Genomic DNA, 16,155 nt, shown 5'->3' with positions numbered 1-16,155 from the left:
TAAAATTTTGGGGGATGAGGCCTGCTTTCTTACTGTCTGCTGATTCTCATTTATTTGGATTATACATTCATCTTCAGCAAGGTTTTAGCTATACAGTGAGATTCCAGAATAGTTTTGTGTCTTCCAGGCACTCAGCTCCTGGCCGAAGTGGATGTTATAAATTTAGACATCAAATTTACAGGGTAGTCATTTTTCTCATCTAGATTCCAGACTTGGCCATTCAGAGCTCCTTGTTGTCTCCCTGTGCCTGTGGTCAGGGGGTTAGGGGAGGTGTAGGTTGGAGTGGTGCAATTCTTTTCACATATATTCTTTTCCTGGGGTTGTGGTCCTAATGGTAATCCTGGTTTTATGCATTGGCTTCGGATCTAGTTCTGTTTAGTACACATCAACAGCTTGAATTCCTGATTACAGAAACGCTCAAGCTACAACAAAAACCAGGCTTTTGCTGTGTCAACTCACAGACTCTCCACTTTGGGTTTTAGCTTACTCCTAATTTCTGGCACTTGGGATTTCCTTCTCTTGGGAGCTCAGCTCTGCATGGAAAGGATGTGTGTTACAGTTTATCTAAGATTTCTAGGTGTTTGAAGCAGATGAGTTTCATCAATAGCGTTGTTAGATTCTCCTTTATTCCCTCTACTAAAACCATTAACACTAATTAGGAAGTGCTAATCAGTTGATTAACAAGTGATTTAGTTTAGCAGAAATTTCAGGATATTCTTGGAATTTGGTCCATAAATATCTCTAGTTTCAAAGACCCTTGTAGACTTTCCTATATTGCTGTTGATGGTGAGGGGGTAGGGGAGAGTTAAGAGGCCTATGCTCAAGTTTCCCTAAATTAGAGATGCTCTTTTGCTATTGTTATAAATGCATATAATTGCCTCAGTACTTTATCAAATTCCCTTTAGTCTATATTTATATAAACCTAGTTTGATATACTGAGCCATTCTTTTATTCCTGGAATAAATGCTGTTTGGTCATCTCCTTAATACATCTGATTATTATTCCATTTGGTAATATTTTGAGTAAAAAATTCTATAGTGAATCCTATTTACCTCATGGACTGAGTATAGTAGCGTATCTTTTTCTGTGATCAGAAGTTATTTATGAAAGAGAATCATTTATGTTTGAAGAAGTAAATATGCCTCAGTTTCAAATGATCCTTTGGGGGCTCTATATAAATGATTCCAATATATTTCTCAGTTGTTATTAAAGTACTTGATTTTTTTCTTGCCTAACTTTTAGCAATTTTTATTTTAATGTTTCGAAGAACTGTGTTTAAGTAAATTACTAGCAAAGGAACTCTGGGGGAACTTTGAAATTTTCTCTTGGCAGTTGCTAAAGGTTTTATGTTTTCTAAAAGTTCAGTAATAGTACATTTATTTTTAGAAAAGGTTGCTTTTCAAAAAAGTGTTTCCATTTTTATTGTAGTCAGAATGTGCATGTACTTTTAAAATATTATAGCTAAATTGTACCTCATTGTTTTCTCTAAAAAGCTTTACTGCTTTTGCTTCCACTCCACTACTCAGTGATAACAAGGGTAACAATTTTCCGCTAGAATTGCTTGTCACTTTATTCTTGTACTTTAGTTATACCACTGAACATCTTTTTAAATTGTTGCCACAAAATATCTTGCTTTTATCATTTTCACATTGCTCTAGTATATCAACTTTGGGAACAAGATATCATTCTATTTATAGCATTCTGTTTTTAGTAGTGGTATTGCCATTTACAAAATACAGTAATTCTTGATCGCTGAAAATGTCAAATCCTAGAAAACATAGCATGCCTACGCGTGATGTTAACATCATTCTTGAACAGTGGTTGGTTGAAGATTCATTTGATGAATCCGATTTTTCCGAAATAGATGATTCAGACGATTCTGGTGTTCTGTTTAGAAATAACTCCAAGAACACTTTTAATAGTTTATTTTCACATTGAAAATCAGATTTGCTCCAGCCTTAAAGAGCATATTTATGTAAAATTAGGTAAGCGATAGAAGGAAGCTGCACTTTTTTTCTAAATGGGAAGGTATTAGAAAAGTCTCATTTTAGTAACATAGTCTTCCTTAAACTCTGTATGCCAATTGTAGATTTCTGAAAACTGAAGACATGGAAGGGAAAGGGTTTGGTATGAACGACAGCTTTGCTGGCAAATAAACCCAACTGAATATACTCAGTTGGGTGTCTACTAATTTGTTACCTAAGATTATCTAAGGTAACCTCTTTTTCTAGTCTTTTATTATGTGAACATTTACCTCCTGCTGAGTTGTTTGCAGAATTTCCATATAATCTTGCTTATGAACATTTCTGCGTTATTTGTATCATCTTTTAGAAGTCTTACCCAGGTTGATATAGGTTACTGTTATGATCTGTGTCTCCAATTCTTCTTATGTGGCATTAGGTATTTTAAACTTGTTCTTTTTCAGACATCGTATAGTCAATTCTTGAATGTGTTGAGAGGTGCTATGTCATTGTAAGCTTTATTCTTCTTCTTAGCTTGTTTCAATTTTACCTTGAATTTTTTTTTTTTTTTTTTTTTTTTTGAGACAGAGTCTCGCTCTTGTCACCCACACTGGAGTGCAGCGGTGTGATCTCAGCTCACTGCAAGCTCTGCCTCCTGGGTTCACGCCATTTTCCTGCCTCAGCCTCCTGAGTAGCTGGGACTGCAGGCACCTGCCACCACGCCCAGCTAAAATTTTTTTTTGTATTTTTAGTAGAGATGGGGTTTTACCATGTTAGCCAGGATGGTCTCCATCTCCTGACCTTGTGATCCACCCACCTTGGCCTCCCAGAGTGCTGGGATTACAGATGTGAGCCACTATGCCTGGCTTTTACCTTGAATTCTTTAAATTCGGCTTGTGACTTTGCACTTCAGGATTCTGAGTGTTCTCTGTCTTCTTCCTGCATTGTTTTTCTTATACCTTACAGATTTTTCATTGGCCTTGACTTTTTGTTGTTAACTCATTCTTCTTTGAGTTTATCTTCATTTGTTTCTGCTGAATATTATTTGTTTCAAACTAAAAATAACATTCCACATTTTAATTAATATGTGGAATCTTAATCTACTTAAAATGTGGGGTGAAGTTCCATGATTCCAGCTAGTTTGGAATAGGTCGTTTAACTGGATGTTAATCCACCTACTTTGTCCCCTAAGTGACATGTGGGTCCCATTCTGCTGACATATTTGTGGGTCCTTGGTAACAACAATTTGGGTAGATTGCTGATTCCTCTTTTCTTCTTAGTGGAAGAGAAAGCCAATACCCACCTCCTCTTGGGCATGTGCTTAGACGCCTGTGCTCGCTACCTTCTGTTCTCCAAGCAGCCATCACAGGCACAAAGGATGTATGAAAAAGCTCTGCAGATTTCTGAAGAAATACAAGGAGAAAGACACCCACAGGTAAGGGAGGAAAACACAGAAGAGGGAATATAAAACAAAGGTTTCAAAATTGAAGGGTGTGAAATGTCACACTCATTGGTAACAGGATCAGCAGATGGTCTTAGATCCTTCTTTCTCCCCAGTCTACTTATTTTCTTACCACCAGCACCCTCACCCCAACTACTTGTTTCAGAAAGGATTTGGGACTAGTTATCAGTTACTAGGTCTGCCCAGAACTTTTCGCGTGATCCACGGTTTGCACAACAGAGCAACCTTTCTACAAGGCAGGACTGGTCAGGCTTCAATGGACACAGCACAGTATTTGAGTGGGGTCTGTAGATACCCCCATTAGAAGCTTATGGGGAACAGTTTAATACACAGATATCCTTGCCTCCCTTACCCCACGGTTAAAATGGCAGGAGGTCAGGGAAGGAACAAGGGACCACATTAAAAACACTTTTAAACCATTGGCATATTATAGAATTTAAGTGTAACGTGTAAAGCTCTGTGTTAGAACACTAAACACATTCAATCGAAATCATCTCTTTGGGTCTCCCCTCCATCCAAATAAGTTCTTAGATGTAAGGAGTGCATTGCTTTGTCTGTGAATGCTCGCTACCCCCAATATAAGACATAACTATTTTAACTGAATGTGTCCCAAGGCTGGGGTACATGGGCAGGGTGAGTAATATGTTTTGGAAGAAAAGGGGGGTTGAGCTATGAATTATCTCCATGAAAGGGATTTATGACTTATTATGAAGAGTCCCTTAATAGAGTGAGGAATAATAAACAAGCAAGCACAGAATTCAGATCTCCAAGTACTAGGGTCAGGGGGCTTAAAGCATGGCATCAGTGGGGAAGTAGGTATGGAAGTGTACCTGTTACAGTAGCCAAATTAAAAAAAACTTACTGGGCATCTTCCTAAAATAGATGGTATGTTTCTTGTTTTTGATGAGCCTCAGGGTTATCAGCAGGAACAACATAATACAGGGGGGTTCTAGAGGCAATCAAACCATACGAGGCTGGCTTCTCAAAGTTGCTCAGCCTTAAATGAGATCATATGTATAGCATCTTGCTGTTGTTTTTCATTTGGTGTTTCTAATTGGGTAATTAGTTGGATTAATATGTACTGTTTCCTAATTTCCAGATTTGTATTTCCCAGAAGGTCGAACTAACATTCTCCACTGTACAATGTGATTACCAAATGCCCACAAATTTGTTAAAGGCTGGTATCCCTCATCTTTTGTGGAATGCTAGGAAAGATGAAATCTTATGTATTCAGAGTTGGATGCACTCCACATTAAAGTTCTGTGCAGGCATGTTTTTAAAGAAACTACTTTTTTCTTTTCCATATAGACCATTGTGCTGATGAGTGACCTGGCTACTACCCTGGATGCACAGGGCCGCTTTGATGAGGCCTATATTTATATGCAAAGGGCATCAGATCTGGCAAGACAGATAAATCATCCTGAGCTACACATGGTACTCAGTAATCTAGCTGCAGTTTTGATGCACAGAGGTAGGTAGCAATGGAAACTTAACTGACTTCCTTTAAGGGAGGGATGTCACTGGATTGATAAATTTGTGAAATGGTATGTAGGGAGGGCAAGGGCCAACAAAGAAACATGTAAATTAAAAGGCTGGTTGAATGGCAGAGAAAGAAGGTATTAATTAGGTTGAAGTACTGTTGTGCTCAATTCACATAACTTCTGCAGACCTGCAGTAGCCTGTCAAACCCCATCAAGCTGCAGAAAACCTTGCAATGATAGTACCTTACACGTCAGTAGTGCTTTACGGATTTCTAAATGTGTTCAGTTACAATGTGTTTCTCACAGAGTGCTGGTGAAGCTTGTATGACAGGAAGTATCAGTTTGACAGACATTTCTTAGTGTCAGCACACTATACCTATCATTTTCAGAAACCTGGGATGACAGGTGTATTACACATACCACCATTCATGAAATCTTTGGCTCATCAAAGGCCTCAAGATATACTGGAAAGGACTGTAAAGAATCCTCCAGCATTCAGTGGAGTTCCAGCCTGTCAGATGGGGATGAAATGAGGCAGCACCAGCCTGTCACTTCATAAGCACACAGTAAATTAGCCCTATATCCACATTAGTGCTGTCTCTTCAGAATCACCTGGGAAACATACACTTTCTTCTTACTGTCCCTTCTCTCTGGGTTATTTTAGAACGATATACACAAGCAAAAGAGATCTACCAGGAAGCACTGAAGCAAGCAAAGCTGAAAAAAGATGAAATTTCTGTACAACACATCAGGGAAGAGTTGGCTGAGCTGTCAAAGAAAAGTAGACCTTTGACTTAAATTCTGTCAAGCTCTAAATCCATTTTTGTGTAGGGAGAATAATGTCTAGCAATGCGGAAGAATAGCTGTCATTCCTGTCTCTGTGGCACCCAAATCAATGGCTTAAATCTGTCGTTTTTGATATTCAGGTTTCCTCAATTTAGCCTTAGTGAAGGGGGAGTTGTATACACTGCCATTTTTGTATTTTAAAGGAAAAATGACTTTCATTCCCAACTGATTATGATCTTTCAGGACTGCTGTCAAGTGATGCTTTCAGTTGTAACACGTGACTTGGTGCTGTCCCTGCTGGTCTAAGTAGAACTATAGATTATTATGGGCTGGCGTTCCTGTGGGCTGTGGGTGTGGTGATTCAGCCTGGCATTTCTACTATAAGTTTTTGGTCTCCTGATATGCTGCCCTCTCTTCTCGTACTTTATCAATACCTGGCAAACTAACCAGAATTACCTTCTTCATGGCAAAGGGGGATTATGGTGAATTGTTCTTCTTATAATCTGTTTCATGAAGCACAGTATGGAATTTAATGCATAAAAAAGGAAAATATCTTAGTTTGCTACCAGCATCCAGTATGAAGTTTTAAAGTGGGGATTAGGCACATGACAGTATAGCACCCATTTGAATTTAAATAAAAGTGAACCATATGTATCTGGTTATATAAAACTAAAAGTGGGGATGGGCTAGGAAGAATGATGTAACCTTTTGTCTACGTTATCTGAACGCTCTCCTTCCTTTGCAGCCTTAGTCACAAAACTGAGTCATCTCAAGTACTCTTTAAGGACACACAGCCCAGGCTGTTCTGAGTCAGAATAGGCCCCTACAGGTATATTTTAAAACTCTTCGTAATTCTGATGTGTACTGCTGCTATAGTTGAACTACTGACCTGGATCTTAGTCCTAGCCTTTTTGCTTTTGCAATTTCAGTATCTTCATCTCTAAACTAGGGAAACACTGGGATTCTTTCTTAGCTGTGGGAGAAGGTATTTGGTTAGATGACTTTGAATGAACAGACTGCTGTGCTGGAAGAGCTTTGCCACACTGCCTCAAAGTATGTAAAGATACATAGGTGGATGCGTTTACCGCAGCAGTTGTATGGTACATTTTTAGCCATTTACCTAAGGAAAAAGACAGTTTTTCTAGGTACCATGAAGGACCCTGTTGGTATGCCTGTGGGGGTGGGATGTGAGTGGGACTGATAAACTGATATTTTTGGTTCGTATGTACATACTGGAAGAATCTTTTCATAATAAATGAGACTATACAACAAGATTGTATGTATCCCAGTAATCTTTGCATTTCTCACAAAAAAAAAAACAAAAAAAAAACTTCCTGAAGAATAAAAACACCGGAAACCTTGAGGTCCAAATCCTCAGGGATTAGACTAAAACTAGAGTTTTGTATGTTGCAGATGTAAATTTCTTCCTATTTTCTCTCTAATCTCAATTTACCATCCAGCTAATGCCATTTAACAAGTCTAGCTCAGAGAGATAAGATACAATATAAATCAGATTGAGTTTCAGTAGAAACCAGTATTAACATATGGTGATTTCTTTTTTTTTTTTTTTTTTTTTTTTTGAGACGGAGTCTGGCTCTGTCACCCAGGCTGGAGTGCAGTGGCGCGATCTCGGCTCACTGCAAGCTCCGCCTCCCGGGTTTACGCCATTCTCCTGCCTCAGCCTCCCGAGTAGCTGGGACTACAGGCGCCCGCCACCTCGCCCGGCTAGTTTTTTGTATTTTTTAGTAGAGACGGGGTTTCACCGTGTTAGCCAGGATGGTCTCGATCTCCTGACCTCGTGATCCGCCCGTCTCGGCCTCCCAAAGTGCTGGGATTACAGGCTTGAGCCACCGCGCCCGGCCATATGGTGATTTCTTAAAAAAATTAATATCAACCACTCACCTTTTTGCATTGAGAATGTTTTTACCTTTTCACAACTGCAGGGGTTACTGAAAGGTTTTTCATTCCAAGTTTTATTTATTTATTAATTTTAAATCATCCACAGTGACTCAGTGGTCTGGTTGTTGGAAACACTAGGAGTTTTCAGGACAGTCTCCTCATGTGGGTGTTCTCATTACAGTTCATTTGCACTGTTGTAAAATAAGGTACTGAAGCAAAAGGAGGACTGATCTCCTTTACTGATTGTTCTAAATTCAAAAGTGAATTGGTTAAAATCATGTAATTAAATTTTTTGAACTGTCCAGTGGTCACTGGAGTTTTCAGGGCATAGATATTTTTAAAATAGAATCACTCAGTGTACCAAAATTAAAACATTATGCAATTTCCATTCATAAACATGCACTGGAAAATTGGCTGTCAGAATACTTCTATGAAGAGTATTAGGAAGACCTTAATTTAGTTCTGGGTGCTAAAAAATCATGTGTAAGGATATAGTGTCAGAACAGTGAAATCTAAGTCTACAAAGAGTATCACGCCTTGGTTTGCGGTGAACCTCAGTAAGTTGTCAGTGCTGCTCTGTGCTGTGCTTACCACTTAAATCATGATAAGGTGAACCTCCATAGGTAAGCCGTGTGAGAATTCTGTCCTTTCATTTATTTTGAACCAAGAACTGTTACTAGATTTTAACTCTCATTCTGAGATTTCTTCTCCAGGTGATGGTAAATAAAGTAATACGCACATTCATTATGATGAGGATGGAGTGAGTGGTTCACAGCAGCTCACCTTCGGGTCCTCAAGTGGAACTGCAAGAGTAACAAGTTAGGCTCTGATCTGACATGTTCTCAGAAACTATACAGTTGACCTTCAAATAATGCAGGAGTTAGGGGCATAGACCTCCTAAGTAGTAAAAAATCCACATCTAACTTTGACTCCTCCAAAACTTAACTACTCATAGCCCACTGTTGACCAGAAGTCTTATGGATAACATAGTCGATTGACACATATTTTGTATATGTATTATATACTGTATTCTTACAATAAAGTAAGCTAGAGAAGAGAAAATGTTATTAAGATTATAAGGAAGAGAAAATATATTTACTATTCATTAAGTGGAAGTGGATCATCATGAAGGTCTTCATCCTCGTCATCTTCATGTTGAGTAGGCTGAGGATGAGGAGGGGTTGGTCTTGCTATCTTGGGTGGCAGAGGTGGAAGAAAATCCGTGTATAAGTGGACCCACACAGTTCAAACCCGTGTTGTTCAAGGGTCAACTGTATTCTGACTCAGAATAGCTTAAGACCCTCAGGGTCATAGAAAAATACCATCATAATCTCTTTTATGGTAGGTTGGCAATATAAATTATTAACAAATTCTAAAATATTACCAGTACCTGGAAAGAAAAATTCAGCAGAAAACTGTGAAGTGGAACATTTAGTCACTGTTTTTCATTCATTTTGAAATTTTTATGTATTTACATATATCTATTGTAAATATACCAACTTTCCAAGTACTAGGAACGCTGACCACTAAGCCTGATCTAAAGTTTGTGTTGGGGACCTCAGGTATACAGAAGTGGAACAGGGACAGGAGTGTGAAAGCTTTGACTGGAGACAAATGTGGGCTTATGGCCTATCTCTGTCACTCATTTAACTGTATGGGCAAAGTACTAAACCTGTGTCTTCATCTGTAACATAGGGATTAGACACTAGTGATAGGAGGGTCTTGGTCAGTAGCTAATCACAGAGCTGCTTCCTTAAAAGCCTTGAGTACTTTTGTTTAAAAGTTTAGGTCTACTTGAAAGTCTGTAAAGTACTAATTTTTATCATCTTGAGAGATCTATTTCTCCCCTTTCCGGTTACCAGTGGCATTCTCCCAAAACTTAGTATCTATATGTTATGGAAAGATAATTAAATGCTATGATAAATTGTATGAAAAAAACTTAAAAATTCAGCAAGCAATTCTTAATGAAAGATACAACTGGCCCTCTAGTACCATAATTAGTGTAGAATTCAGTCTTTTAAATTATTTGCACCTTGAGAATCTGTGAAATGAAAACATTTAACAGTAAACTCTTATCCCAAGGAAGCAAAGTGAGAGTAAGTGCTGGTCCATAGTGATAGGGAAAAGGACTGTGTTCACCATGAGTTTTTCAGGATACAGCACAAAGCACGTCTAAATACTACACAGATCATTATCTTTTAACCCAACCAATCATATATATCAAACTAAGGGAAAAATATGTAAGCTTTTCCTTTGGAACCTGAGACACCAGGAGCCTTAAACCCACAAATAATCTACTGTAGCTATGGACAGGGTAGTCAAATTTATTTCAAAACAAAAGCTTTGTTGGGCTGCATCAAATGCAGGAGAAAAGGAATACTTAGGGGCATGGTTAAATTACCAGTGTGCATAACAGTGAGGTATGCCTCAAATAAGCCTTTAAAACTTTATAAACTGAACTAGAACATACCCATGCAGTAATATTTTTTCAGTGCTACTAATGAAAAAAAAAAAAAAAATTAAAGCCTGCACTGGAAATTTACAATATGGCAGAATTTGTTACTTCTACCTTTTGACCCTAACGTACAGATTTTATGACAGGGTCTGTGTTAAAAATCTAAACATTTTCACAAGATTTTAAACATCACTGGAAAGCTGAATTTAGAGGAAACAAAATCAGATAAAAGTACAATGCCCGTGACAGCCAACATTATGTAACTGGGCTGTATGAGGTTGTTTAGAAGGCTAGGGTTAAAAAGATAGACAAAAAGATTTTTAAAAATCACCCCCAAAGTTGATGCGCTGATTTGAACATAAGTACACCAGATACTACAGCAAGGGGATATACACTGCAAAAAGGTCATCTATTTACAGAAGAGTGATTTAAAGACATTATGGTTTTCTTTACAAACAGATGTAAGAACAGGAACTGTCCACTTTTTAAAAACTCTACATCTCAACCCTCCACTATTATTATAGTCCACTGAATTGCCTGTATCAAAGGCAGTTTTTTGTATGGTTTTTTCCCATTTGACTCTCCAAATGAATTTCCATCATTTCTTCATCATCTGTGGGCTGGCTCTCCTGAAAAGTCTCAGGGAATAAGTCATAGGAGGGCAGGTTTTTGACCTGCTACTAAAAATTAAACCACCAAAAACTAGAGATCCCTCTCCTGCACCCTGTTCCCCTCACTTTGTGCCGTTCAGTCATCACTATCCGACAGGGTCTCGTACTGTGCTGAGAGCAGTGGGGCAGGCTCTCGCTCCCAGATCCTGTTCTGTTGGTGAGGAGCTGCTTGGTTCACAGCAGAGGGAGCACATGCAATCGGTGTTGGTGGAGTACTGCTGAGCATCCGCATAGTCAGAGGGTTATAAGGAAACTGAGTTGAGCCTGACAAAAGAAAAATTAGGTTTTCATTGTCATGAGCATAACTGCTACTTCATCCAATCCAACTTTTGTAGGATGGAGTAGAATAGGATTGTTCTAAAATGGTCATGTGACACCATGAAAGCAAAATGAATACAACACGGAAGGGCCAAAGTCTCACCACTTAAATCCTAGCCAATGATATGTAGCAGTCAGTGTGGATCCAAAAAAGAAGAGTAACATGAGTAGCATATGACTGAGGGCTGTTGAGCCCAGAAGAGAAAGCCCAGGCTAGATTTTTAGTTAAGTCTATAACTATCAGGTGTTTCCATGGAGAATCCAAGTTGAACTATTGAGTATTAAGCTCTAATTGAAACAGAGTCAGGTTATACCAGGAGCTTTCTTAACTCTTCAAGAGAAATCCAAGAGTACAGTTCTCAGACAACAACAGACAAGTACCCAGGAACATCTGCACACTGAGGGGCAGCAGGATGCATGTCATCTGCTGAATCTCACTGGGCAGATTTTAAAGTATACAAGATTGAGAAATGAGGTAATTAATGAACACTGCTACCCTTCATCAGTTTCTAGATGTTTAATTGTCCCCAGAAAGCCTCCTACAGCTTAAGAAAATGCAAAAACAGGCCAGGTGCAGTGGCTCACGCCTGTAATCCTAGCACTCTGGGAGGCCGAGGCGGGTGGATCACCTGAGATCGGGAGTTCGAGACTAGCCTGACCAACATGGAGAAACCCCGTCTTACAAAATTAGCTGGGCGTGATGGCGCATGCCTGTAATCCCAGCTAGTTGGGAGGGTGAGGCAGGAGAATCGCTTGAAACCAGGAGGTGGAGGTTGCAGTGAGCCAAGATAGCACCATTGCACTCCAGCCTGGGCAACAAGAGTGAAACTCCGTCTCAAAAAAAAACCAAAAACATAAAACATAACCATTTCATCAAATAATAAATCTCATGTATGGTCTAATTAATTCTTCCCTAAGAGAGATTTGAGAAGCCGCAACCACCGGTCTAGGCTGTAAGCTTTCAAACTCAAACACAACCACTTTGCATGTCATGTGGCATGAGTTTTATAATGCAAAAGGCTGATATAATTTATATATATCTTAAGGGGAAGGGCACATTTCAGATTTTTTTCAGTGACATATTTGTATTTAATCCTAAGGAAAAGATGGCTTATAATTCTCTGAGACTCTAAAATTCATAATATCCCAGTTTTATTTTAAAAGTCTGTTGCTTTTTAAAGCTACCATGATCATAGTTATTATATACTTTTTTTAAGTTTACAAATAGGCACAAAATAGGAAATAATGAGTGTCTTGGAGTATTGTTTTTCATCAGTTTGTGTAAATGTAGTGAATGTACAGAGACATGACGGCTTTTTTTGTTTTTGTTAAGATGGAGTCTCATTTTGTTGCCCAGGATGGAGTGCAGCGGCGCAAGCTCAGCTCACTGCAGTCTCCACCTCCCAGGTTCAAGCGATTCTCCCACCTCAGGCACCTGAGTACCTGAGATTACAGACACGTGCCACTGCACCCGGCTTATTTTTGTATTTTTAGTAGAGATGGCGTTTCACCATGTTGGCCAGGCTGGTCTCAAACTCCTGACCTCAAGTGATCCGCCCGCCTCAGCCTTCCAAAATGCTGGGATGACAGGCGTGAGCCACCGCGCCTGGCCAGATGATGGCTTTTTAAACTAGTCTTCTCATTTCTAATTTTGATTTCTTAGTATTTACCCTTCATATTGGTATCTTAGAGAAAGTTAAGTTCTCTTAGAAGTGGCATGGGTACATTCAGGTACAGTTCTCAAAGTAACTAAAACCACCTTATTTGCTTTGCAAATGTTCATTACCAGTGTAATACAGAAGTGAGGAGAATGGTTGAGATTATTTTTTCATAGCTCTTCCTTTGTTTATGGTAATCAGGCTTTGCATTCTAAAAATGTTTCAGGTTATATGTGCATATTCTGGGCGTGTGCATTGGTTGATGCCTGTAATATGCTTTGGGAGGCCAAAGCAGGAGGAATGAGTTCAGGAGTTCGAGACCAACCTGGGCAACACAGTGAGACCTTGTCCCTACAAAAAATGTTAAAAAAAGGAAAAATTAGCCAGGTATGGTTGTGCACACCTCTAGTCCCAGCTAGAGGATCACCTGAGCCTCAGAGGTCGAGGCTGCAGTGAGCCATGATCATACCATTGCATTCCAGCCTGGGCGACAGAGCAAGACCCCTCAAAAAAATATTTCTATTCTGGGAAGTGGAACCTACTAATGATACAGAAATGGGAATATAGGTTTCCAAATTAGAAGAGCTGCTGAATTTTGAAGAACTAATAACCAAGACATTGATATTACTGCTTTGTCTCATTTTCTAAGTTAAAGCAGGCTTCTTACCTGTTGAAGAGGGCCTGTCTTCCCAGGCCCACCCTGGCGTCTGCCTATGGTAATCCCCTTCTGAATGTACAGAGGAGACTGAAGAGGGCCGTTCGGTTCCTAAGTAGCCTTGCCCAGGGATAGGAGATTTAGATTTCCTGCTGTTTGACTTGCTGATCAGCTTTGGTTTGCAAACTCCTCCTAAAAGTGAAATTCAAGTTAAAGTATTAATATATTAAGTTCTCAAAATGCTAATGATTATATAGTGCTAAATGAAAAAAGCATAATGGGAACACAGAGAATCCAGATCCTGGTACTCAATGAAATAAAACACTGCAGGCATACCTCAGAGATACTGAGGGTTCAGTAAGTCACAATTATTTTGCTGGTGGATGGTCTTGCCTCCATGTTGATGGCTGCTGACTAAACCTGCATGGTGGCTGCCGAAGGCTGGGGTGGCTTTGGCAATTTATTTTCCTTTCATGAAATATTTATTTGTAACATGCAATGATTGCATTTTAGCCACAGTAGAACTTTCAGAATTGGAGTTGATCCCTCAAACCCTGCTTTATTAACTGGTTTATGTAATGTAGTATTCTAAATCCTCTGTTGTCATTTCAACAATGTTCACAGCATCTTCAGAGGAAGATTCAATCTCGAGAAACCACTTTCTTTGCTTATCCCTAAGAAGCAACTCATCCATTTCAAGTTTGATGATGAGATTGCAGCAATTCAGTTACATCTTCAGGCTCCACTACTAGTTCTAGTTCTCTTGTTATTTCTTTTTTTTCTTTTTTCTTTTTTAAGGCAGGGTCTCACCTCTGCTGCCCATGCTGCACTGCAGTGGTGCAATCACGGCTTACCAGCTCACTAAAGCCTCAACTTCTTGGGCTCAAGCAATCCTCCCACCTCAGACAGAAGTAGCTGGGACTGCAGGTGCATACCACCACACCCGGCTACTGTTTAAAATTTTTGCAGAGATGGGGTCTCACTATGTTGCCCAGGTTGGTCTCAAACTCCTGAGTTCAAGTGATTCTACTGCCTCAGCCACCCCAAAGTGCTGGGAGTACAGGCATGAGCCATCATACCCAGCCTCTCTTGCTATTTCTACTACACCTGCAGTGACTCCCTCCACTGACACCCTCCCAAGTTATCCATGGGAGTTGGAATCATCTTTTTCCAAACTCCTCTTAATGTTGATACTCTTAACTCCTCCCATGAATTACAAATGTCTTTAATAGCATCTAAAATGGTGAATCCTTTTCAGAAGGTTTTCAGTTTGCTTTGCTCAGATCCATCAGAGGAATCACTGTGGCAGCTATTGCCTTATGAAATGTATTTCTTAAATAATAAGACTTGAAAGTAGAAATTACTCTTTGATCCATGGGCTGCAGAATGGATGTTGTGTTAGGCGTAAAAACAACATTCATCTCCTTGAACCTTTCCATCAGAGCTCTTGGGTGACTAAGTGGATTGTTAATGAGCAGTATTGAAAACCATTTTTTTTTTTCTAAGCAGTAGGTTCTGAACAGTGGGCTTAAAATATTCAGCAAGCCATTCTGTAAACACATGCTGTCATCTAGGCTTTGTTCCGTTTCTAGAGCACAGGTGAGGAGACCGAGCATAATTCTTAAGTGCCCTAGGATTTTCAGAACGGTAAAGGAGCGCTGGCTTCAACTTCAAGTCACCACCTGCATTAGCCCCTAACAAGAGAGTCAGCCTGTATTTTGACGTTTTGGACTCTTCCAGTAGAAGGCTGTTTTGTTTACATGGAGGATCTGTTGTTTAATGTAGTCACCTTTATCAATGATCTTAGCTAGGTCTTCTGAGTAACTTGCTGCAACATCTTCATTAGCACTTTCTCCCTCCCTCACCTTGCGCTTTTATGTTATGGAGACGGCTTCTTCAGCCTCTGAACCGGCCTCTGCTAGCTTCAGCCTTCTCGTCTGTGGCTTCCTCACCTCTCTGAGCCTTCAGAGAATTGAAGAGTTAGGGCTTGGATTAGGATTAGGTTTTGGCTTAAGGTAATGCTGTGGCTGGTTTGGTTTTCTATCCAGACCACTAAAACTTTCTGTGTTTCACGAAACACTGTTTTGCTTTATTACCATTTGTGTGTTCACTGGAATAGCACTTTCCATTTCCTTCAAAAACTTTTCCTTTGCATTCACAATTTGGCTAATTGTTTGGCGCATGAGGTCTAGCTCTCAGCCTGTCTTGGCTTTCAACATGCCTTTCTCACTAAGCTTAATCATTTCTAACTTTTCATTTCAAGTGACAGACTTGTGATTCTTCTTTTCACCTGAACACTTAGAAGCCATTGTAGGGTTATTAACTGGCCAAATTTGAATATTGTTGTGTGTCAGGGAATAAGGAAGCCAGAAAAGGAGAGAGACAGGGAACAACCAGTCAGTGGAGGAGTCAGGACACACACCACCTTTATGGGTGGTTTGCCATCTTATATGGGCACTGCTCATGGTGCCCCAAAAGTTACGATAGTAATATCAAAGATCACTGATCACCATCACACAGATAATAATCATGAACAGGTCTGAAATATTGTGAGAATTACCAAAATATGACACAGAGACACAAAGGAGAGAACATGCTATTAAAAAAATAGTGCTGATAGACTTGCTTGACGCAGGGTTGCCACAAACCTTCAGTTAAAAAAAAAAAAAATCAAAGCACAATAAAACAAGGTATGCTTGTATTTAGAAGAAAGCCAGAATTTCACTTGTAACAATCAAAACAAAAAACAAGGGTCATCCTCCTGCCATTAAAATGTGGTAATTAAGGAACTGAAATTTCTGGAACATCA

General features: G+C 39.5%; 2 protein-coding genes across 15 annotated transcripts in view; one reads left to right on the top strand and one right to left on the bottom strand.

The window, feature by feature from the left end:
- LOC105491086 (tetratricopeptide repeat domain 19) overlaps positions 1–6,964 on the top strand; it is a 30,397-nt gene extending 23,433 nt beyond the window's left edge. The window contains exons 8-10 of one of the 2 annotated variants that reach the window (XM_024795842.2): positions 3,242–3,396; positions 4,732–4,894; positions 5,569–6,964. In XM_024795842.2, coding sequence (XP_024651610.2) covers positions 3,242–3,396; positions 4,732–4,894; positions 5,569–5,702 — 452 coding nt within the window. In that variant the 3' untranslated portion in view covers positions 5,703–6,964. The other variant, XM_011757235.3, reaches the window with a different exon arrangement.
- A 2,929-nt stretch (positions 6,965–9,893) lies between these two features.
- The window catches only part of LOC105491091 (nuclear receptor corepressor 1), a 187,895-nt gene continuing 181,633 nt past the window's right edge, over positions 9,894–16,155 (bottom strand). For all 13 annotated transcript variants that reach the window (XM_011757257.3, XM_011757246.3, XM_011757250.3 and 10 more), the window contains 2 exons: positions 13,359–13,538; positions 9,894–10,979 (listed from right to left, as the gene is read on the bottom strand). In XM_011757257.3, the coding sequence (XP_011755559.1) occupies positions 10,792–10,979; positions 13,359–13,538 (368 nt within the window). In that variant the 3' untranslated portion in view covers positions 9,894–10,791. The remainder of the gene's footprint in view (positions 10,980–13,358; positions 13,539–16,155) is intronic.

This window comes from Macaca nemestrina, chromosome 17, assembly GCF_043159975.1.
Source record: "Macaca nemestrina isolate mMacNem1 chromosome 17, mMacNem.hap1, whole genome shotgun sequence".
In the NCBI taxonomy this organism is placed as follows: domain Eukaryota; kingdom Metazoa; phylum Chordata; class Mammalia; order Primates; family Cercopithecidae; genus Macaca; species Macaca nemestrina.
This window is presented reverse-complemented; position numbering and strand designations above follow the sequence as displayed.